The sequence below is a fragment of the Eucalyptus grandis genome, chromosome 10, assembly GCF_016545825.1.
Source record: "Eucalyptus grandis isolate ANBG69807.140 chromosome 10, ASM1654582v1, whole genome shotgun sequence".
NCBI lineage: Eukaryota > Viridiplantae > Streptophyta > Magnoliopsida > Myrtales > Myrtaceae > Eucalyptus > Eucalyptus grandis.
In genome coordinates, this window is record NC_052621.1 from 1,419,243 (window position 1) to 1,441,455 (window position 22,213).

Below are 22,213 nucleotides of genomic sequence, written 5' to 3' on the forward strand. Positions count from 1 at the left end.
ATTCCTTTAGGAAATTTGACAACGTCGAGTTTATGACTCGATTGAAACATCTTAACAAGTTTTAAGACTTAATTGCACTTTTTGCAAATTTTATACTCAATTACATTTTCGTAACGGGTTTTAAGACTTCTACAAAGACTTATTTTAATTCTTTTATAAAGCCATAAGTTGTTCAAAGGGATGAAAACGGCCCTTTGTTTTTATTTTATTTTTTTATTTGTTGGTTTGAAACGGCCCTTTAATTAAATGGGTTGGTTGATCCTGAGGTGGGTAACGGATAACCCTTTTTTTTTCTAAATAAAATCCTGTATCCGATTCTCCTATTTATATACTCAAATCTCTAAATTATGCTGGTTAACTTCTTTTTCCTTGATCTGATTCGACCACAATGGCCCATTCATTAGAAACCTCCCTCGCTTGAATGCCATTAATTATAATTCACTTGAAATCGATAGACATCGCATCATGGTAGAAATTTCATAGTAAAAGCTACTTGTTATCTCATCCGATGAGTTTATATTAATTTTAAAGTGGTTTTTTTCACAAATGCAGAGAAACGTGAATGGATCATAATTCCATTCAATTTATATTGCACGACCTTCGTTTTGTAAATCATATGTAATATATTGGACGAAATTTGGAGCTATCTAGATATAATTTGAATTAAAAAAATTATCACATAAGAGGTGAGACGAATGTCGCGCGAGCTTCCACCATCAACACCAACATGTAACTTCAAATCTGAGGTCACCAACCTTAAGGGATCCTAGACTTGAGGTCACCAAATGTTGGACCTTGATCTCAGTGTTGCCCACGGCCTATGTGGTTGCGGCCAATCGCAAGCTTAGCTTGCATCCCTCGGTGTTGATGATGATGACAAACCTCGACCTCGTCGATGAAGATTACTAAGAAAAGCGGGTGAAAAGTAATTTGATGGTGGTGAATCGTTGACAAGAAGACAGAGGCCAGTGGAATTTGAAGTTGCAGTATATATGTCGATGGTGGATTGAGGGAGAAGAATCAACCCACTTTCTTTTTTATAGGAATCAATAATAAGAAATATTGAAGTCCGATTGGATTTCATTCAAATAAAGAAGAAATGCGCATAAATCGTAATTCCATTCGATCTTCATCGCCCATATCAAAGTGGGCCAATTTTGGATTCGAAAGTTGGAGCAACACATAATCTAATATGCCTAGATATAATTTGAATTAAAAAAAAATTAACATAAGTGGTGAGATGTACCCAATAAGATAATAAATTTGACAGAGAAAAAATGTCATACAAGATTCCATCATCAATACTCACGTGTAACCTCAATTATGAGGTTGTCAATCTTGAGGAACCCTAGAAGTCACTGGAGGTCAGACCTCGATCTCAATGTCATTGACAACCTCTTTGGTCACGGCCAACCGCAAGCTTGGCTAACGTCTTCATGGTGTTGATGAAGACAGATAAACCGTGACCTCGTTGAAGATTGTTAAGAAAAGCGGGGGAAAAGGAATTTGATGGCGGTGAATTGACGACAAGAAAGACAAGGCATGGTGGAATTTGCACTTGCGCAATATAATGTCAACGGTGGATCGAGGGAGAAAAATCGATGCCACTTTCCCTTGGAAGATCCCCTTTTTGCTCTCTCTTCGTTCTTTCCTCTCTGGCATCTGACATCTTTGACTACTTGGAGAACTGTAGAGAGGAAGGGTCTGCATGACATGACAACATTTTCGTTTTTCACAATCTCTATTTTTTTATTTCGCGAAAAAAAAAATGAAAATTCATTTAACAACGTCAAATTGTTTTTTTTGTTCCTCAAAATAAAAAGTTAGCCCCAAAATGGATTTAGAGTAAAAATGAGAAATAAAAAAAAGTTACTTCTTGCTCTGGGAACAATTTCTAAAAAATAAGCCAAATTTCTTTTTTGTTTTTCTTTTATTCCTCTATATTGCCGTGGCCACTAGTCGTCGACCGCTGCCGCATAGCCCATCAGCCTATTGCTGACCAAACGCATTTCTATTTTTTTTTCTATTTCTAGAATAAAAATTACGTGAAGTTACCAACTTACCAAACATCTTATTTTACAAAAAAAATTGTTCCTCAAAATAAAAATAGAAAAGAACTATTTCTGGAAAAAAAAAAAAACTCTTCCTCAAACAAGAAGCGTTGTTATGCGCAGCTGAAGTCGCAAGCCCCTGCCCCTGATCTAGGTGATGTTGTCACGCGTGTGGCATGGAGGTGAAGGGCATCCTCGACGGGGATTGAGAGCCGCAAGTTTCTCTGTCAATATAGCAATTATTTCATTATCTTACGTCCTTATTATGTTCGATAATATTTATCAAAATAATGTGTAAAAAAATTCACGACGACCTAATCTTATTTATATAATTTAAAAATATTACTTAGATTTCACAAAATTACGGAAGATTATACGTGAATATATGTGGTAATATTTGCATAATCACGACTTATTCGAATCTAAGGAAAAAGCCAAAATGGCAACAAGATTTTTGACTAAGTAAAAGGAACGTGCCCGTAAACTTTATATTTTTTTAACAAGGTTCGAGAAGCTTTCTCTTGCACGAGGAGCAGGAGGGGAGAGCGCGTGAGCCGCCTCCACCCACCGCAGTTTCCGAGACGCGCGTCATGATATCGTCCGCTGCTTTTTCACGGGAAGACAAATGAACGAACCGTCGGGATTTGATTGGTCGGGATATGATTGATTGATTGATTGATTGAAGGAACCGACAGATATCGTGATTCGTACTTTCGCTCAGTTCCCGGTGGAGAGGTCAGTCAACCGAGATCATCACAGTCCCTCCATCTTCTCGCCGATGTGATCGATGATCGATCGATCGATCATGGACTCGTGCGCGTCGTGGTCGTCCTCCTCGCCGTCGTCGTCGGAGACTCTCCTGGGGCTTCTCCTCCGATCGAAGCTGAGCCCCCGGTCCTGCGGCTCCGGCGAGTACGCCCACGAGCTGCTCCGGGAGTGCGCCGCGAGGGAGCTCAACGCCTTCCTGTGGATCTCCCTCATCGCCGTCACCGCTTACCTGGTCGGGAAGGTGGTCCGGCTGGCGAGGCTGTGGATCGGGGGGAGCAGGATCCCCGGGCCTCCCTCCTCGTCCTTCTACGGCCACTGCAAGCTCATCTCGAGGGGGAATCTCGTCGGTGAGTCTTTTTCCGTCTACGAAGTGTTGATGTTCGGAGGGAAGCTTCTCTGAGCGTCGAGGATGGAGAGGGCGTGGACTAGATGTCGGGTTGTTGCGTGCTCGTTGATTGATTGGATTTGCAGCGAGTCTCGTCGATAGTAGGCCATCCTATGCCGTGTGTAGTATGGTCCTATTTCTGGTTTGATTGTGGATAATCATGTTCCCGATGCTATTCTTAGCTTGTGAAATCCCCGCGGAAGTTGTTCAATGTTCACTGGTGGGCTTGAATGTTACTCTCGCTGGTGATTTACTACTGGACTGAAGAAGAAGATAGAAATAGAAGTACATGACATCCCCATGTAGCCTCAATTATGCTTTCTGAGATTATCGAGAGAGAGAGAGAGGAGCAATTAGCTGAATGTACTTGACCGCACAACCACTGTAGACGCGCAAGATTTTACTCCGTCCACAGTTGGTGGAGCGGTCCAATCACTGGAAGGCCCTATGATATTACTGGAGAGCCCTATCGTTGCACTTTGTTTTTCTTTTGCTTCCTCCGGTAGTTTGCTGTTCTAATGACTGCTAATTGTTGTGCCTTCCATTTAGTTGTGTCTTCTCTAGAATATCGGCACTGCCATTTTGTTTGTTCTGTTAGTGATTAGTAATTTAAGAGCTTCTCGTGTGTGTAATGTCTTTTTCTCATTCTGGATTCTCTTGCTGATCCTGTTGGCCTTTCTTAGATGTTCTATCCATCCTCCATGAGAAGTATGGAGCAGTTGTCAAGCTGTGGTTAGGCCCGACTCAGCTTTTGGTATCGATGAAGGATGAACGACTCGTCAAAGAAATGCTTTCAAAGGCTGAAGATAAATTGCCTATTGTTGGTAGGACCTTTCAATTGGCCTTTGGACGATCGAGCCTCTTTATGCCCTGTTTTGACAAGGTGCAGACTCCAGTTCCTTGTCCTTATGTGGTCCAAAGTGTATAGGGAGTCATGACTTTCTCTGGAGCAATAGCATCTCTAGCTGTTGCTTTACTATGATTAAAAGAAGTTGAAATAGGTCATTTCACCAGTCTAATAACTGAATGTTTTTAACTCCGTATTCATGGTCCCATTGCCAATTTATTGCCACCGCCAGCACCTTGAAATATGCCATGCCAGTCTCTATCCTTTTTATTGAAGTAGATGACTTAGTTTCTGTCTGTTCATATAAACTATCTAGCTGACTGGGATTTGCATAATTATCTTATTGTTGAAGCTTAATGTGTTAGTATTAACGGCCAAATTGGAGATGATACCTCAAGGTCATGCGTCAAATGTGCTCTTCTTTTTTCTTTTACAAGGCATGAATCATCAAATATCCTTGTTTGGTTCCTTACAAATACTTTTCATTTGTTAGTTCTTCATTCACCTAATGTTTCCAACAGGTGCAAAAGAGAAGAGAGTTATTGGAAGCAGAATTGAATAAAAGATTGCATGAGAAAGCTGGTGTTGTCTCCACAAAGGTCGTGGACTCTATCATGGAAAAGATGCGTCTATTAATGGCCAAAGGAAGTGTGGACTCTAACGTATTATCTCAACATATGGCGTTCACAGTTTTGGGTGCCACAGTGTTTGGGGAAGCATTCTTGGGTTGGTCTGAAGTTACCGCCTATGAGGAATTGCTCATGTCAATTTCCAAGGATGCATATTTTTGGGCTTCATATAATGTCACTCCTTTCTGGAGACGGGAATTTTGGAGGTACCAAGGCATGTGCACAAAGTTGAAATACCTGACTCAAAAGTTTGTTCAACTTTGTGAAAAGAACTATGAGAGATGTTGCCACCTCGATGAGAAGCCTAAAATTGATCCGACAGTAGGAAGTTCTCTGGCATGGTCTCCTGCTCTGATGCCTGATAACTTAGTGTCTAAGGAGCTAAATAGCCAATTTAATCCAAGTGAGGAACCATTTGCTAATATCATGGGTGTCATGTTTCATGGATGCCTGACTACTGCCAGCCTAATTGGTGATATCTTCCTAAGGCTTGCATCGAATCAAGAATTGCAAGATCAGGTCTTTTTCCCCCTTTCTTCTGCTGTTATAGATTGTTTATGTGACCAATCAATTCAGATGTAAACTATGTACTATTGGGTAGAAAGTTTAAATCTAAGCAATGCAGGGGAGGAAGTTTGAATCTAACCTTCCCGTTCTCAGTTTTTTTACACCTGGGTGATTGTTAGCAATTCTTCCTCTTGGGTGCTGGTCTTTTGTTGGAGGTCTTGGCCCTTGGTGCTTGCCTCTATCCTTTGTATTGTCAAGTCGCCATATGAGTCTATGTTCCATACATCAGTTTTAGATGGGTCGATGCTAGAAGGTAAATGGTGATTGATCTGGTTGAACATTGACTATGACTTAGCTTAGGTTTGCCGTGAGCCATTATCATATCAAGGAAGTTAATTTTGAAAATGATGCTCCTATTGGATAACTTCTGGTTAAGATTTGGTAATTGTGTTTGGCTTGCTTCGAGGCTGGTGTTGTTTTCTATTAAGAACTTGGTCCACATAATATGACTGTATTTTTAATACGTTTTAAAGATCTACTCGGAGATTGTTACGGCAAGAAGATTGTCACAGAAAGAGGACTATCTACACCTTGATGAGATGGTGCTATTATTTGCCACTATTTATGAATCTGCTCGTCTTCTCCCAGCTTCGCCTTTGCTGCACAGGTGCTCTCTTAATGCAGGTATGTGGCTAAATTGCATCAGGTGGTGCATTTGACTGTGAAGTTGTGCAATAAAGCGTGTCTTCAAGTGCATTGAAAATGAAAAGGACCAAATCACAATTTATAGATATGCAGTGTGATGTGGTTTCTTTAATGTTGTGCTGCATTTATTTACAGTCAAACTGGAAATATCTTTGTGCATATGACGAAGGCCCTATGTTAGATTGCCAGAAAAAATAAGTTGAATGCCCCTCTTTTCTCCCATCACATCATATCATCATTTCAGTATGTTGCATTCTTATTGTACTGATGACGTATCATTCATGGGAAATGTTACGTTTTTAGTTTCATGAAATCTTGAGGTACCTCCCCCTTTGACCACGTTTTATGTCATGGTGCTTCCTCATTTCATGAAGTAAAGTTTCCTTGTGCTTCTGAGATGGTCAGTCTAAGTGACCATTCAATCGTCAATCAATACTTTGATATTCAAGTGGAAGGACTTAATTTAATATCTTGGTAAAAGTATGCCAATTCGATGTTTGTAACAGCAAATTTTTTCCAGCTGACTAACACCCATCTTCAATGCTAAAAAGGGTTTCACATAATGCCCATCATTTACCTTATTATTTTTTTAGTGGGAACGCTTTGAACTGTTCTTTTAACTCAAGTCTTTTCGAACTTTCTAGACTTGCACCTCAAATCGGGTACTACTATACCTGCTGGAGCAGTAATAGTTGTGCCTGTGCAGTTGGTACAAATGGAAGGTTTAAGCTGGAAAAGTGACAGCAGTGAGTTCAATCCACATCGTTTCCTATCAAGGGCTGAAAAGGGTTCTCTTTCAGCACAACTTTCAGGTGCCACTCATTAGCTTGCAGTCTCCCTTTTTGTTTTCAATTTCCTGGTTTACCTCGCCTTCAGCCGTCGGTCAAATACGGATCATAGTAGTTGCTACTGATAAACTTTTTGAAAAGTCACTTATCCATGCCGATGCGATTTGGATATCTTTCGTGGGCAATGCAACTTTCCACGCTGTAATTGCTCGATGTATTTTCTTGAGAATATTACATTATTATTACATGTTTCTGGCTGTGAATTAGAGTCATAAGGAAATTATGGCCTGATTTTTAGTGTCTTCTCTAGGTTGAGCTTGAATGCACTAACTTTTACAAAGCAAGCTCTAATTTTGAAAATTACATTGAGATTTTGCTGTCACCACCATGGCAAAGTTCTTATAACTGTCTTTTGGTTATGCATGTTACCTCCTGGCAATCGTTTTCATCAGGGGCTGCTGAAGATGGTGTTTCTAAGAAGAGTTCTAATGTTTTGGATGATCCAAGAAACCATGCAGCATATCTTCCTTTTGGTTATGGCACACGTGCTTGTGTCGGTCAAAAGTTTGTGATCCATGGCCTGGCAACATTATTTGCATCAATGTTGGAGCACTACAAGGTTTGCTAATTCTATCTTCTCTACCTTACTGCTTGTGGTAGATCCCATCAACTTTTCCCTGACTAATAGAGTTGTGATTAGAGCAAGAAACTGTGCACTACATGAGAAATGCGAGGAAAGGGAAATAACACAACTGATGCAGAGAGGGTCAAAATATTACAAAAGTGGGAAGGAGTTTGGGAGATTCTGGTGATTGACCTGCTATTTCTTAAATGCTGGAATAATTGTGATAGTTGACCATGGACCATGGTCCTTTACATGAACTCAAACAACGTATAGCCTGCCATTGCTCTTGCGATAGGCCTTAGATATGAGAATTTTAGAAACGAGTTGTACAGGCGGGTGAGCACTGTTCCATTCTAACGCTAGCTCCAACTGAAATCTGACACCCAAGCAAGAGTGGTCTTTTAAAAGAATAAAAAGACGGATTGACTTGGCTTGACTGGAAACCAAATTTCCTGGTTCCAGATTTAGTTGGATTGTTTTGAGACCCCTACTAGTCAATGACTGACGCATCTTTCATTACTGTCGACTGGATGGTTCTGTTTGTAGTTCTAAAGCCATTAGCATTTGTAGTACTGCAGCATTCTGTACTCTGTCGTTTAGATAAGCGATGAGAAGCTGTTTTATTTTCAAGTGTAATTTTCTGGGAGTTCTATGATGGACAAGAAACCATGATATCTGTTTGGAATGAAACATTTTTGGGCAGGTGAGGTTGAAGCAAGGATGTGAGGGTGATCTCAAGCCAGCACATAGTAAGCGTGCTCTTGAACGGCTTCCCAGCCTGGAAATAGTTTTTGTGAAAAGGAACATCTGAAAGACAAGGCCACAATGGTTGTTGTCCATCACTTAGAGGGGATAAGTTTTCAAGTTTACTTCTGTCTTGTGTTTTTTTCTCAAAGTCGATGGGGGGATGCTTCGCCATTGACCCGACAACAGGGGATTTATACATGTGAGCGAGTTTCGAAGCTCACGTTTTTTTTCGCTCCCCATTTTGAAGTAGCCGAAGGTGCCCTCTCTCATTGTTGGACATAGAAGCATGGTTTTTGGAGCACTTGGAGCTAAATTGTGGCGGCGAAGCGAAGACCCTTCTTGTTCTCTACCCCCGCCACTTGAATGTCTGTATTTGGTTTTTCAGTCCTCTCTTTCGTCTGGTTTTTCACTCTCCCTTGAGGAGAGATGACGTTGTACTTTAATCCCCTCTATCATTGTATTGGGCAATAAACTATACATTCACTGTACCCTTGTGTAACGTATACTTGTAACAAACTTGGCTTTCTTTATACAACCGTTGATAAGCTTATTAAGGATATATGTTTTGTGAAAAATGAATGAATTAAAAAATACATTTTTTTTAAAATAATAGTTTGATTCGCTTTTGAGAATGCATAAGAAAAATACTTTTGTCTTCTAAAAAATTTGTAGATATAAATTATTGTCGATTTTTTATTAATTAATTTTTTGAAGTAATTCGGACAGTCATAAGAAAATATCTTCAGTCATAAGAAAGTATCTTCAGAAAATATCTTCTAATATATTCAACCTCGCGTGAAACAAACGGAGATAAAGTCTCATTCGACTTTCATTGCTTTCCATGGTCCATTCGACTTATATATATACATATATGATATCTCCTTTCACGGTCAATTTCAACATTTAGTCGTAGGTTGTTTGGTCGTCACCTTAACTCTGTCCTCACGGGATCTTCGTGACAATTGGATAAAAGCCAAGAGTAAGCCTCCCTCGTCAATCGTAAAATCCCTAAATTTTCGGGTCACGATATGAGAATTACCCTCCCCTTCTGTTAAATGCTTGCGGACGAAATCGTGAGGAGGAAAATGGCCGACGTAAAGTCCAATCGGTTCGACCAAAAAGAAAAAGAAAAGAAAAAATCCAATTAGAAAAGAAAAGGGAAAAAGAAAAAAAGAGAGAGAAGTGAGGGGGTCCACGGGCCCACCAAAGCTTACGGACTAAGCAAAGAACCGGGGGAACCTTCGGAAACGAAACGGAAAGTCCATTCGACACGTGTCCCACACGTATCCCGTTCCCCGCACACTCGCCAAGCACCGCCCCCCTCTCCCTTTAACTCCTCGTTCGAACCACAGAAGACCAGCACAGAAAACGATCATGAAATCGCCATGAGATTCAACCTCATCATCCCCTCCTCCCTCCTCCTCCTCCTCGTAGCCTCAGCCTCCGCAGCGCTCGGCGAACCAGGCCTCTGCCCCGACCGGATGGCCACTCTCGGCGGAGTTCACGAGTCGTGCGGGGCCGAGAACAGCGTCGAGGTCGAGAGCCTCGGCCGTTTCGCCGTCGACGAGCACAACAGCAAGGAGGTGGTTCCCTCGCGCCCTCCCTCTCTCCGTCCTCGATTTCGCCGTGATCGTGCTTTTTTTTTCCGTTTCGCGAGTTTCCAGTAGGCGGGATCGTTCGATTTTTTAGTTCGCCTGTGGGTCGGGTGTGGAGTTCTCGTCGATCTTTTTAACTTCTATGCCGGTCGATTGATGCGGAGGAGGTGGGCCTTGTGAGATTTCGCAAGATCCGGACGATGCCCGCCTAAAAATGTTGGAGCTTGAAGAGAAGAGAGGAGTAAAAATTAGATTTTGATTGTGTTTTCCTTCGTCGCATGATTCGGGTATAGAGAGGAGCGTTTGTTTTGATGGTTTGCCTGTGGGGTTTTCGTGAGCTTTCTGTTCCACGACGGAGCTGTTGCCGGATTTATATTCGCGAATGCCTCTACGGCATGGTAATGGACTGACGATGTGTGTGCTTTCTTGAAGAATGGACTCCTCGAGTTCGCGAGGGTGGTGAAGGCGCATGAACAGGTGGTCGCCGGTACCTTGCACCATCTTACGATCGAGGCCGTGGATGCAGGTAAAAAGAAGCTCTACGAAGCGAAGATCTGGGTGAGGCCGTGGATGAACTCTAAAGAGCTGCAGGAATTCAAGCATGCTGGTGATGTGCCCGCCTTCACATCCTCGGACCTTGGTGCTAGGATAGGTGAGTGATGTTCTTGTTGTCGGTACGATTGTTCTTGTTCGCGGTTCTTGGGTTGATGGATGTGAAAAGCTATCTCGTTGTGAGTGAAAGGTGGGCATTGTCCTGGTTGGCAAGAAGTGCCGGTTCATGATCCCGAAGTCCAGGATGCAGCAGATCACGCCGTGAAGACTATTCAGCAGAGGTCCAATTCCTTGTTCCCATATGAACTCCATGAGATTGTTCATGCAAAAGCTGAGGTAAGTAAGCGCTGGAATTTCACTTTGTCCTATACTGAAGTTCGTTGGCAGAAGATTGAACTAACATTCTTCTGCTATCTAAGAAGTCATTGGTGTCAACTTAATGTATCGTGCTGCGAAGTTTTTGGCGTACAATCTGATGTGGGGTTGTCTTTGTTTGTTTCTTTTGTCTCCATTTGCTAACTTTCATTGTCTCGACTCGTTAGCGCTTTGAATACTCCCCCAGTTGAAGCTATAGAACTTGATGTCAATTTGTGGCTATGACCCATCAGAGAGGGAGAGAATTTATCCAAGTTCCCTTGACTGACAAAATGATTAAATTACAAACAGTTGCTGCTATCACGTGCCTCCCTCCTCGTCTCTTTCTCCATGCCAATCTATTCCTTTTGAGATGTCGAGTGGCCCGTTAATTGAAGCTATGTCGCTGTCGTGGCCATGTGTTGTATGCATCATTAAATGCTGTGAGGAGGAGAAGTGACGGATACCTCGAGTAAACTGTAATTGTAATATGCAGGTAGCAGAGAACTTGGCCAAATTCGACATGCTTCTCAAGGTCAAGAGAGGCGACAAAGAAGAGAAGTTTAAAGTTGAAGTGCACAAGAGCCATGAGGGAATCCTAAAGCTAAATCAGATGGTGCCTGAGCAATCCTGAACTGTGATGATGTACATCACTTTGGTTTCCGAATATGAACCCCTCTCTGCATAAACTTTCTTTTGTGTCTTTGTATGTTCTGAGTTTTCTTGTGAACTGAAGAAAAGCTGACGTGTAGTCTCTTGTGACTAATAAACACTAGCTCGTTTTCACTCGTAGTGCTCTCTTGTTTAGTTGTGTTCGTGTCCTCTATATATAATATATAACGAGTTGTGAAAAGAAATGCTGTTAATTTTTTAAACATAATTGCCACAGGCTCTTTGTTTTCACGTAAGTGTTTGGCATGGAGCCGTTTTCTCGAAAGATGACTTAGATTGGACTCTATCTGAATGAAGGCCTGAAGTAGCCAAGTTAATCTCAAATAAGAGTTAGAACTTGTCAGCTGGCTAAATTGAATATGATTAGGGTTTCTCCTCTTTCCTCAAATTCTCTTGTCGATTCCTCCTTGGTTCTACATTGCGCACCGGCACATATTCGGAACTCGTAGACCGGCATTGGGAAAACTAACCTCAGTTGGATCACCGGCCGAGAACGATCAAGAAGTTCTTGAGGCCATTTCGTGCTTGACCCTGTGGACGGAATTTTGTGGTTTGTGCGTGGAAATCAGTATGCTGGAGCTGTAGCTGTAGCTTTGATTTTTGACGATGAGGAAGTCATCATTGGAGTGCATGGATGTCCAAACTGCCAATGAAAAGAGGGTGGCTAATTTCAAATGAGTAGGGTTGGCGCAACCGGTTCAGTTTTACTCTAGAACCGAACGGAAACTGTTTCATGAAGTGGGAAAAAGATGATTTAAATTTCCTGAATGAGTTTTAACCTTCCTATTGTTTTATTCCTAGTTCATTCTAGAAATTGATCCTTGCTTAGTCCTGCTAAGCCACCTTGAAGTTCGGGCCAAAATTGTTCCCTGGCCCAATCTAAGCTAAAGTGCATTCGAATATTTTGATTGCCCAGACACAATCAACAAGGCTAGGCAACCGGTCAGACTAAGCCACCTTGAAGTTCGGGCCTAATTTGTGCTCAACCCCGACATGATAGGGCTGTGTAATCGGTTTGGTTTTACTCGAGAATTTAACCAAACTCGCTTTATAAAGTGGGAAGAAGATGATATAAATTTTTCAAATGAGCTTAGCTTTCCAATTGCTTTGTTCCTAGTTCATTAGTCATGCTAAGCCACCTTAAAGCTTGGGCCAACTTTTTTTCAAAGCCCGACCTAATCTAAAGTACATTCAAATATTTTGATTAACTCATACTCAAGCCTAGGGTTGTCAGGAATCAAACTGAACCGAACCAAAGAATTTAGTTTTTTCGGTTCGGTCCTCATTAAAAATTAATATTTTTGTATTAGTTCGGTTTTTATCGATTATCCGAACCGAACCGAACCACAAACTGATAAAATCAAACCATTAAAATTTCGATTTTATTCTCTCCCGACTCCCGTCTGCTCTGGCTCTAAGTCCTCTCCTCTCCTTGGTCGGCTTGGAGGTGCAGCGGTGACGACGACGACAATGATGACAGCGACTGCGATAGCGATGGCAGCAGGGAGAGTGACTGTGACAGCGACAGCGACGACGGCAGCGATCGATTGATCGATTGAGGGACAGAGCCCCTTTCTTCTGTAAGTCTCTCCTTTGTCCCTCTTCCTTTCGTAGTTTTTGCGCAAATTGTCGAGTTTTGCAACGGTAAGCTCGGATGTTTTTGGGATTTTTTCTCCCGGCACATCGTGTTTGGATCTTTCGTTTCTTGTTTCGGGATCTCCCGTTTGTTCATGCTTTCTTGAGTCTCGGGCCTTTCGAATTTCGAGTGAATAAGTGGGGTCGGTGATTCGTATTGGCGTCCGCTACTGTAGTTTTGGGATTGGCCAAACTTGGGCTTGTCTTAGTTGCTTCGACCCTCTGTCCCCATGTCTCCCCTCGCCCTCTTTCTTTGGTAAAGCTGTGTTTTTGGCCCCTTTTTCTCGGTGCCCAGAAGCTCCGAGGGGGAAGAAAGTCGGCTCCGCTCTTCTAGGTTTTGGCTTTTGGTCGAGTCTTGGGGGCTTAGATGGCAGATGTGGTTCGACTGTCTTCATTGCGCTTCTCTTCTTCTCCTTCTTTTTCGTCTCTAACATATTTTGGTAATGTGAACAACATAAATCTTATATGGTTCATTGCATGTATACTTGACCCTCGACATAAGATGGAGTATGTGAAATTGATGGTTAATCAAGTGTATGAAGGCAACCGGGCATAAACTTTACGAGATAGAGTGACAAAATCTCTAATATTATTGTTTGAGCAATATCACACCGGTACATGCCCTCAAAGCAACGTGAGATTAAAGGGAATAAGGACAGTGAACGTTTCAATGTTTCTTGTGGTTGGTACGGACATTATGACTGCAATGTATCCTAGCCAAACGGGATAAGAATATGTGGAAGAAAAATCGAATTAGATAAGTATTTGGAAGAAGATATGAACGGTATAGCTCCACCTTTGATATATTAAATTTGTGGAAAGTCAATTCTTCCAAATATCCTATCTTTTCTTCCATTGCTCGAGATATTTTGGCCGTACCCATCTCCACTGTAGCATTAGAGTCTGAATTCAGTATCAGAAGTCGAGTACTTGATGAATTTCGTAGCTCCTTGACCCCAATGATGATAGAGGCTCTTATATGTATTCAAGATTGGCTACAATTCGCACCACTTTCACAATTGATTGAGGAGGACTTAGAAGAACTTGAAAATTTTGAGTCAGGTGAGAAAAAAATTACCATGGAATATTTTTATCTTTCAATTTTACAATTGATATTTCAATTTTCATTTTCATTGTGAATTTAATGCAGAGTTGTCATTTATGACCATGGACCTGAATTCAATAGCAATTTCTCTTGATGATTGACGAACTTAGATGTAAGAATTATCCATATTTATATCTTTCAATGTTACAATTGATATTTCAATTCTCATTTTCACCGTGAATTTAATGCAGAGTTGTTATCGATGACCATGTACTTTGAATTCAATAGCAATTTCTCTTGATGATTGACAAACTTAGATGTAAGAATTATCCATATTTATATCTTTCAATATTACAATTGATGCTTTGATTCTCATATTCATTGTGAATTTAATGCAGAGTTGTACCCAGCTCAGGAATTTAGTCAATTTTCTGGTTTTTATGTTCTCTCTTTGAAAGTTTGGAGGGCTATTTTACAATTTCATCTTGTTGATATAGCTCCTAGAGATTGGGAGATAAAAGTTACTTGGATTTGTTTTGTTTTTAGAAGAATGGCATTCCCCCAATTTTATAATGTAGAAACAAGACTGAATGTTTCAGCTATTGGTTGATTGGGAGCTTAAGCTTTTATTTTTGTCAAATGATAATTTAAGGTTTCAAAAAAGCCTAAGTCCTAAGCTCATCTTTGATGGAATTACATGATTGGAAATGGCACGTGGCAAGTAGCCAAATATTCCACATGGAAGCCATGTCGGATTTCCTACGCTTCAATTTTACTGGTGGTGAGCAAACGATTTGATTGGGACTTCTTAAACAAGTCTTCTGTTGACCAAACCAAAACTTTCAAGTCTAGAATGGACTAAAAACTGGAAACTCTAAGATTTGTTTTAGCACTTACCAATATGTTATTCGGGAATGGGATAAAGTAAATACTTTTTGCCAATAGTTTTTTTTTTTGACACTTATAAACTTTTTTAGTAATTTATCGTTATGGAAAAAATTCTTTCTTTTTTTCAATTGAACAATAGAATTGTCTCTTAGAGAATCATCAAGAGAGATTATATTAAGCAATTGTTTAAATTGGATATCATCATTTGGCCAATGCTTAAAAAAGGGAATGAAGTATATGATCTAAATTGCAAAATCCTCTAAGCTTGAAGTACAGTAACATATTGAATTTAGATTATTTTGAGTTGAACAAAAAAAAAGAAAACCGAAAACCAAAAAGCTAAGAACCAAAAACCGAAAAACTGAAAAAACTGAAAAATCGAAAAACCGAACTGAAATTTCAGTTCGGGTTTGTATTCGGTTCTAAAGATTTTTCTAACGGTTCGGTTCGGTTCGGTTTTCAAAAAAACGGAACCGAATCAAACCATTGACACTCCTACTCAAGCCATAAGGCTGGGCAACCAATTTGGTTCTATTTGAGAACCGAACTGAATTTGTTTTATAAAGTTGGAAGAATATACTTTCTGAAATGAGCTTATTCCTAGTACAATCTAGAAAATGATCCTTACTTAATCCAGCTAAGCCACAATGAAGTTTGGATCAATTTGTGCCCAAGCACAATGTAATTTAAAGTACATTTGGATATTTTGATTGGCCTGAACTTGAGCCATAGGGCCATGCAACCGGTTTGATTCTACTCGAGAGTCGAACCAAACACAACCAAACCTAATTTGTGAATTGGAAGAAAATGATTTAACTTTCTTGAATAAGCTTAATTTTCCTATCACTTTATTAGATTACATAAGACTCATATGAAAGCTTACACAACTTTTCTTAAAATACTAATTGAGATGGAAATAATTGTACAAAAGTCATAATATAATGTATATGGCTAATTCAATCTTAAACTTCCAATTGTGACAATCAAGTCATAAATCTTTTATTGATTTGCCAATTTAGTGAAATTACTAACGTAAACACTAATCATCTTATGTGACACGGATAGCCACGGTTGACGTGAATAATAATAATAATAATAATAATAATAATAATAATAATAATAATAATAATAATAATAATAATAATAATAATAATAATAATAATAATTATTATTATTATTATTATTATTATTATTATTATTATTATTTTAATTTTATTTTCTTTTTATTTTCTTAATGAAAGAAGGAAATGAAAAGGAAAAAATGACAAGAATAAATAAATAAATAAAAATTCTACCTAACCTCAAAAATTTTACAAAAATTATTTACATTAGTACTAGTTATATCACATGGGAAGTTCAACGTCTGCTTCAACGATTCCCCATCCAAATTAGCCAAAAAGATTAAAATTGGTAAATTTCTACACTCGAAAGGTTATAATTAAATTGACCATTTAACAATAGATTTACAACTTTTTGGATTTTTTTAATGAAAAATAGCAGCCTGTACATAATCTATTAGATTTGTTATCTTAACCAATCGATTATTTTTAAACACTACTGTCAATGTGTTCTCTAGGTTTTTTTTTTTTTGGTTGAAATGTTCTCTAAAGTTTCAACAAAAACTTCCCAAGGCCTTAAAAAGTGGGAGAATTACTAAAAAAATCTCAAACCTATTGTAATTGTATAAATTCGGTTATAAACTTTTTTTTTTTGTCAATTCAGTCCTAAATATTTTGTATTTGTGCCAATTGAGTCTATTTGGCTAATTTTGGCGGGTTAGCATTGACATGGAATTGCCGGTGCTGACTGGCAATTTTAAAATATTATTTTACTTATTTTTTTCTTTCCTTTTCTTTAATTTTTCCCCCTTCCCCCTCTCCTTCCCTTTCAGGTTGGCGAGGGCCATGACACCCGTACTGATAGGGCGTGAGCACGTGGCCCTCACCGATTTGGCTAGGTGAAGGCGTCGTGACCCTCGCCTAGACCAGCCAACAAGGGCATAGCGGCCTTGCTTGGTTTGGGCGAGGGTTGCAACAACCTCACCCGATTTGGGTGAGCAAAACAGTTGTGACCCTAGCCTTGCCAATCCTAGCCTGCCCAAAGGGAGAGGGGAGGGAAAAAAATGTAAGAAAAATTATAAAAAAATTATCAAAATATAATTTTAAAAATTGTCACATTAGCATTGGCTGGTCAAAATTAATCGGATGGATTCCTGACACAAATGCAAAATGTTTAGGACCAAATTGACCCCAAAAAAAGTTTAGGACTGAATTGACATAGTTGTAATAGATTTAGAACTTTTTGTTAATTCTCCTTAAAAAGCAAGTAAACCTTTTCATATCGGAAAGGAAGTAAACCTTTTTATATCCTAAGCACAGCCAAAGTTGTCCCTTGCATCACTTTGCTTCCAAAATCGATCACATCTTGTCTCACCACAGAACATCACTTATATGTTGAGGATGATCTCATATGGGACTATTAGATCCTAATACAAGATTACATTCCCCAATTACAAACTTTATTTGAGTGGTCCATATTGAATTGCGTAGCACCTCTTTTATCCATTAGAACAACTAGTTTAGTGCCTCGTTCATCTGCAGCAACCCAGATGTCCAACCTTGTCGGCAACCAAAATTTAAAAAAAAAAAAAAAAAAAAAAACACGCTGATTGCCAGCTTACTACATCCTTTCGGATAAAGGTTAGTCAACTTGACTATTTTGACTCATACCCAGTCACACTTTGGCCGGACAAAAAGAGCAACCTCGCTTATCCTCGGAAGTACCATGGAGGGAAGTGCTGATATATGGTCGTTTTCAGGCAAGTTTTTTTTTTTTTGGTCAGTATTTTCAGGCAAGTTTTGAAGATACCGCAAGTGGTAATCTCATCGTCCTGTCATCAGCCAGAGAAATTTAAATAGTTACTTAATCTAAATGACACTTAATATGCCAAAAAAATAGGAAACATCTTATCCGATTGCATTTTTTGATTCTATGTCCATCTAAAGATTGTACATCTACATTCCATTATATTCAAAAATCACTGCAGCAGAAATGATATATAGAGTAATGTAATATAGTATATTCTTCTTACCATATAAGTAAATTCCTCCTACCGAATAAAACAACTAAGAATGTCTGAAATTTCGTAATTTATGGGATAAGATTCTCTATACTTTATGAACACTGTAATATAACATCACGTTAAAATACTATCAAGTTTAAATGACGCTGAATAGAGTGCAAAGTACGAGAAAGGAGCTGACCTGAGTGCAAAGTAAAAGAAAAGAGTGATAACCCAAATTAATCAGAGGAGCATGTTTCATTTGTTGGCTCGTATTTGGCATCCAATGACTACAAGATCACAACCTATTTTGGGATGCTTTGCCATGAAAGTAGGTGCGCACGCCCCAAGATTACCTTTCTGGGATGTCGCCGTCGTTGGTATTGATTAGAATATAATCACCATAGTTGGCCACATAATGAGATGACATTTGGGATTTCTTTCCATGGAAAGAATAATTTACGTTGACTCGACCCCTTATAAATACAAGCACATTTCATCACTGTTTTCCTCACCATCCGGAGATACCCCCCGACCAAACCAAAAATAAAATAAAAAAAGAGAGAGGAAAAGAAACGGGAAAGGCAATGGGAAAAGCACCAGTGACCATAGGGGACTCTTGTCCTTTGTCTGATTCCTCAAGCAATGTCTCAGCAACCCCAGACCACGGGGACGCCGCATGCAAACGAGCTGTCCTCGCTCATGACGATGCCAAGAACAAGATGAAAATGGATGAGGCTTCTGGTGCTGCCAAGGCCGATCTCATGCTCGATCTGACCCTCGTGACAGTTGGCTCAGGTCATAAGCAACCCTCGAGCTCCGACAAAGTGGCGGTTGTCGGGGAGCCCTCTGCTGATAGGGTTTTCTCATGCGCCTATTGCAAGAAAGGCTTTGCGACGTCGCAGGCGCTCGGGGGCCACCAGAACGCACACAGGCATGAGCGTATGATCGCAAAAAGGGAGCGAGAAATTGCTGCCATGAGCGGGTACGGGCCGCCTTCAACTCTGACCTATGGCTATGGTGCTGTCAATTCACCCTATTCAGGTGTCCATCGATTCCCTGCTCTCGGACGGCTCAACCAACAGGCCCTGCCTGGTGTGGGGATGGATCAGCCCATGGTCCACAGGGTCCAACCATCATGGAACCAGCCAGGATCGGGGGTCATGCAAAACGGGCCTTGGCTCGGGCATCCACACACGATGCCCTCATCCCTACCAAGGTCGGAGGGCATGCCTTATGCTCTCAATAACCATTTCAATAATTTCAATACTGCAGGATTTTCGGGTCAAGCTCCTCCTCCAGCATTTAATCATTCTCAAGAGGGTGGTGGTGCAATGATGCACAGCTTTCAAGGTCCTTCAAGCATTCTTAGCCCGGATCTGGGAATGAGTACGGTTGCTAATGGGTGGGGCAGCAGCGCTGGGGGCAGCGGCAGCAGCCGAGATCTTGAAGTCCTGCTGGGGAAGAAGAGGGATGTTCAGCCAAAGACCGACCATGGAGAACCTGATTTGACTCTCAAGCTCTAAGTTTATTAGCAAGTTAATTCATTTCATTCGCTCACATTGAAAACTCATCTATGATTTTGTTTAAAATCGTTGTACAGTATTTGTTTTCTTGAACATGGAGATGATCGTGAATCATCGAGCATAAGTTTAGTGTGTTCATGAATGGAATAAATAATCGTTTTGCTTATTTGATTGGGCCTTAAACCTTTTCTCCCGAAGATTTAAAGTTGAGTTATTATCGGACTCTCTAAACTTCATTACTTTGATGTTACCTTGCGTTTGGGATATATTGAAAGGACAAGAACGATGATTGATCTTCAGTAGTAGTCGACTCCAGTTCAATTTGCTCTTTTCCATAACTGCTAAAACCCAATCCCCAGTGATATTTGCTAACAATCCGTTAACCGCTACGGTCATGGTTTTCCGTTATTGCATGATTCGTTGATGTCATCGTGATAGAAATCACCCCGAAAATTATCGGCGGATCATGCATTTAAATTAGATTCTACTAAAATCACGTGTCATTGCCTGATCGATCAAAAGAGCGGAGGAAGCAAACTTAGAAGAGACAGCAAAATTAGATTTTTGACCATAACGAGAGGAGTGAGAACTTTAAACTCAGAGATAAAGTTCATGTATCTGCATCTGTGAACAAAGGAAGGACTGTAGAAGAGCAGATATGGTTAGTCCATTTCAGGTAAATTCCTGGAGTCTACTCATTTTGGGATAAACTTACCCAATCTATCTCATCATACTTTATTGGATTGGGACATCCAAAAATTAGGACTAGAGTTATGAAAGTCGCTTTTTATGGGCAAACTTACTCAAATATACCGGATTTCGGCTGTAGAAGAGACTTCCATATCTCTTGCTTACTAAGATGGGCAGGTACGGATGGGCAGGTACGGATTTCTTTCTTTGTTTATTGTTATAAAAAATCGATTTTGTTTCCAAAAAAGCAGCATTCAGAGCATTTGAGTTGCCTTTAGAAGGAGAAACATACCAAAATAGAGTTGATCTTGGAGAAAATAGCCCAAAGGCATTCCAACTTCCAACTCTGGAGTGCAGCTTGCGCTCTGCTGTTATTGGTAGTTGTCATCTACTGTGATAAAGTCTATCTTCCTTCGTAGTTTATGTTACTCTGAAAACATTTTGAGTCCAATACGGTGCACATCGTGGATGCATGCGCTGCTCAACTCGCACCACATAAATTTTGAATTTAAAGAATGAGGGAAAAGCTCAGTCAAATTTGAGAGGGAGAGAGAGAGAGAGCTGCGACTTTGCTTCAAATGTACCATAATCCATGCAGGTGCAAATTTGGGGTGCACGAATAAAGGGATTGTGAAATGGATAACAACGTGTATTTTAATGTAATCCCCAGATATATAAATTCAAGAAATCACGTAGAAAGGAAAAGTTCACAAGGAAATGAATAACAAAATAAACAGGAGAGAGCCGCACAAAGCATCCGATTTCCTGTGAGTACCAAGGGGTCGTAATCCTAGTGCTCATGTTTGATTTTGCGTCGATAAGTGCAGCGCAGCAGGATTCTAGGAAAGTTTTTGAGCTATCAGTCATAAGTTTATCACGATAGATTTTGCTACTTGATTAGAAAAGAAGGAGCAGGCGAAGCCCGAGAGCTGCATAGGAGTATCGAATATTATTGTGTTGCGGATATTCAGAGAGACCTGGAGGCTGGTTTAGTGCCCAGTAACTTCATCTGCAACTTTCGCATGTCTTTTTTATCGTCTGAACAGTTCAATTCTTATGGAGGATGGATGTTTTGAGTTGATAATTTGATCATTTTGATGTCTCAGATTCCAATTGCACCTGCTTTGTTATTTCCAATTTCCAATGTTAATCGGGTGCTTGGTAAATCTGGTTGAGTGCTGAGTTTTCGCGACTCTTTCGGTTCATGCAGGGTGTTACCGGCAAATGCATTCCAGGCAAGGATGATGGACCCGCGCAGGACTTGAAGCTTGAAAGTCGAACGAGAATGAAAGAGAGATTCAGAGGATACTATGATATATAAAGCATTATCGGAGTTTTGCGTTCAAACCCAGCTTTAGATCTTCTTGTTGCACGGAGGTAGGATTCTTCTTTCAACAAGACTGAAAGACATAAAGACATAACAAGTGTCAGCTTTGCATGGTGTTTACTTTAGTACTAAATGTTTTCACTAGACCACTTAAATACCAAAATCAAAGGGAAAAAAAAATCTAAATGCATTTGGCAAAAAATTCCAGCATGATGATATTATGTGACTTTTATAATTAAAGCTTTAATATAAGTTGGCAATTTTTTTTTAATCTGTCCACGTGGACATCCTAAACCGAGTCGCACGAGTCAACATGGCTGTGTTGTCTAAAAATGACACACCACCACACCACTCTCACGAAACCGAAACATGATATTGCACTTTCACTCTCGAAATAGGCTCCATTATCCTTCAGCAAGAAATTGTCTAAAAAGTCTTAAATCTATTACACTTTTACTAATTTAATCCTAAACTTTTTAATTTTATCAATTGAGTTTAAAATATTTTCATGTTTTGTCAATTAAGTCTATTTGATCAATTTTGGTTTGAAATTGCTAACATGGATGACAATTATTCCATGTGGCATGATTAATGTTGATATATATAAATATATAAATATATAATAATAATAATAATAATAATAATAATAATAATAATAATAATAATATATTAATAATTTTTTGAATTTTTAATCTTTTTAACTTTAAAATTTTCTATTCTTTACTTCTTCTTTTTTTTTTTTTTTTTAACTTAGGCTAGCAAGGGCCTATAAGAACATTGCTCGGTTGAGGAGGCCGTAATGCCCTCACCAAGTGG

The 22,213-nt window shown here is 39.8% G+C and overlaps 3 protein-coding genes across 3 annotated transcripts; all 3 read left to right on the forward strand.

The window, feature by feature from the left end:
* Positions 1 to 2,725: 2,725 nt before the first annotated feature.
* Positions 2,726 to 8,609, forward strand: LOC104420952 (cytochrome P450 4X1). Its single transcript, XM_010032727.3, has 7 exons — positions 2,726 to 3,166; positions 3,888 to 4,087; positions 4,573 to 5,199; positions 5,721 to 5,871; positions 6,537 to 6,704; positions 7,133 to 7,299; positions 8,009 to 8,609. Exons 1-7 carry the CDS (start codon positions 2,839 to 2,841, stop codon positions 8,114 to 8,116), a joined length of 1,749 nt encoding a protein of 582 aa, XP_010031029.2. The 5' UTR covers positions 2,726 to 2,838; the 3' UTR covers positions 8,117 to 8,609.
* Positions 8,610 to 9,389: 780 nt separating this feature from the next.
* Positions 9,390 to 11,406, forward strand: LOC104420954 (cysteine proteinase inhibitor 12). Its single transcript, XM_010032728.3, has 4 exons — positions 9,390 to 9,635; positions 10,080 to 10,299; positions 10,390 to 10,535; positions 11,050 to 11,406. The coding sequence occupies exons 1-4, from the start codon at positions 9,438 to 9,440 to the stop codon at positions 11,185 to 11,187; spliced, it is 702 nt and encodes a 233-aa protein (XP_010031030.2). The 5' UTR covers positions 9,390 to 9,437; the 3' UTR covers positions 11,188 to 11,406.
* Positions 11,407 to 18,441: 7,035 nt separating this feature from the next.
* On the forward strand, positions 18,442 to 19,380 carry LOC104423324 (zinc finger protein STAMENLESS 1-like). Its single transcript, XM_010035831.1, has one exon. The coding sequence runs from the start codon at positions 18,442 to 18,444 to the stop codon at positions 19,378 to 19,380; it is 939 nt and encodes a 312-aa protein (XP_010034133.1).
* The last annotated feature ends 2,833 nt before the right edge of the window (positions 19,381 to 22,213 follow it).

Excerpts from the sequence above, each read along its gene's own strand:
- LOC104420952 (XM_010032727.3), top strand. The coding sequence starts at position 2,839 with ATGATCGATCGATCGATCATGGACTCGTGCGCGTCGTGGTCGTCCTCC. Across the intron at positions 5,200-5,720 it reads ATCAAGAATTGCAAGATCAG|ATCTACTCGGAGATTGTTAC; the intron begins GTCTTTTTCCCC and ends TACGTTTTAAAG. Across the intron at positions 5,872-6,536 it reads CAGGTGCTCTCTTAATGCAG|ACTTGCACCTCAAATCGGGT; the intron begins GTATGTGGCTAA and ends CGAACTTTCTAG.
- LOC104423324 (XM_010035831.1), top strand. The coding sequence starts at position 18,442 with ATGGGAAAAGCACCAGTGACCATAGGGGACTCTTGTCCTTTGTCTGAT.
- LOC104420954 (XM_010032728.3), top strand. The coding sequence starts at position 9,438 with ATGAGATTCAACCTCATCATCCCCTCCTCCCTCCTCCTCCTCCTCGTA. Across the intron at positions 9,636-10,079 it reads ACGAGCACAACAGCAAGGAG|AATGGACTCCTCGAGTTCGC; the intron begins GTGGTTCCCTCG and ends GCTTTCTTGAAG. Across the intron at positions 10,300-10,389 it reads GGACCTTGGTGCTAGGATAG|GTGGGCATTGTCCTGGTTGG; the intron begins GTGAGTGATGTT and ends TGTGAGTGAAAG.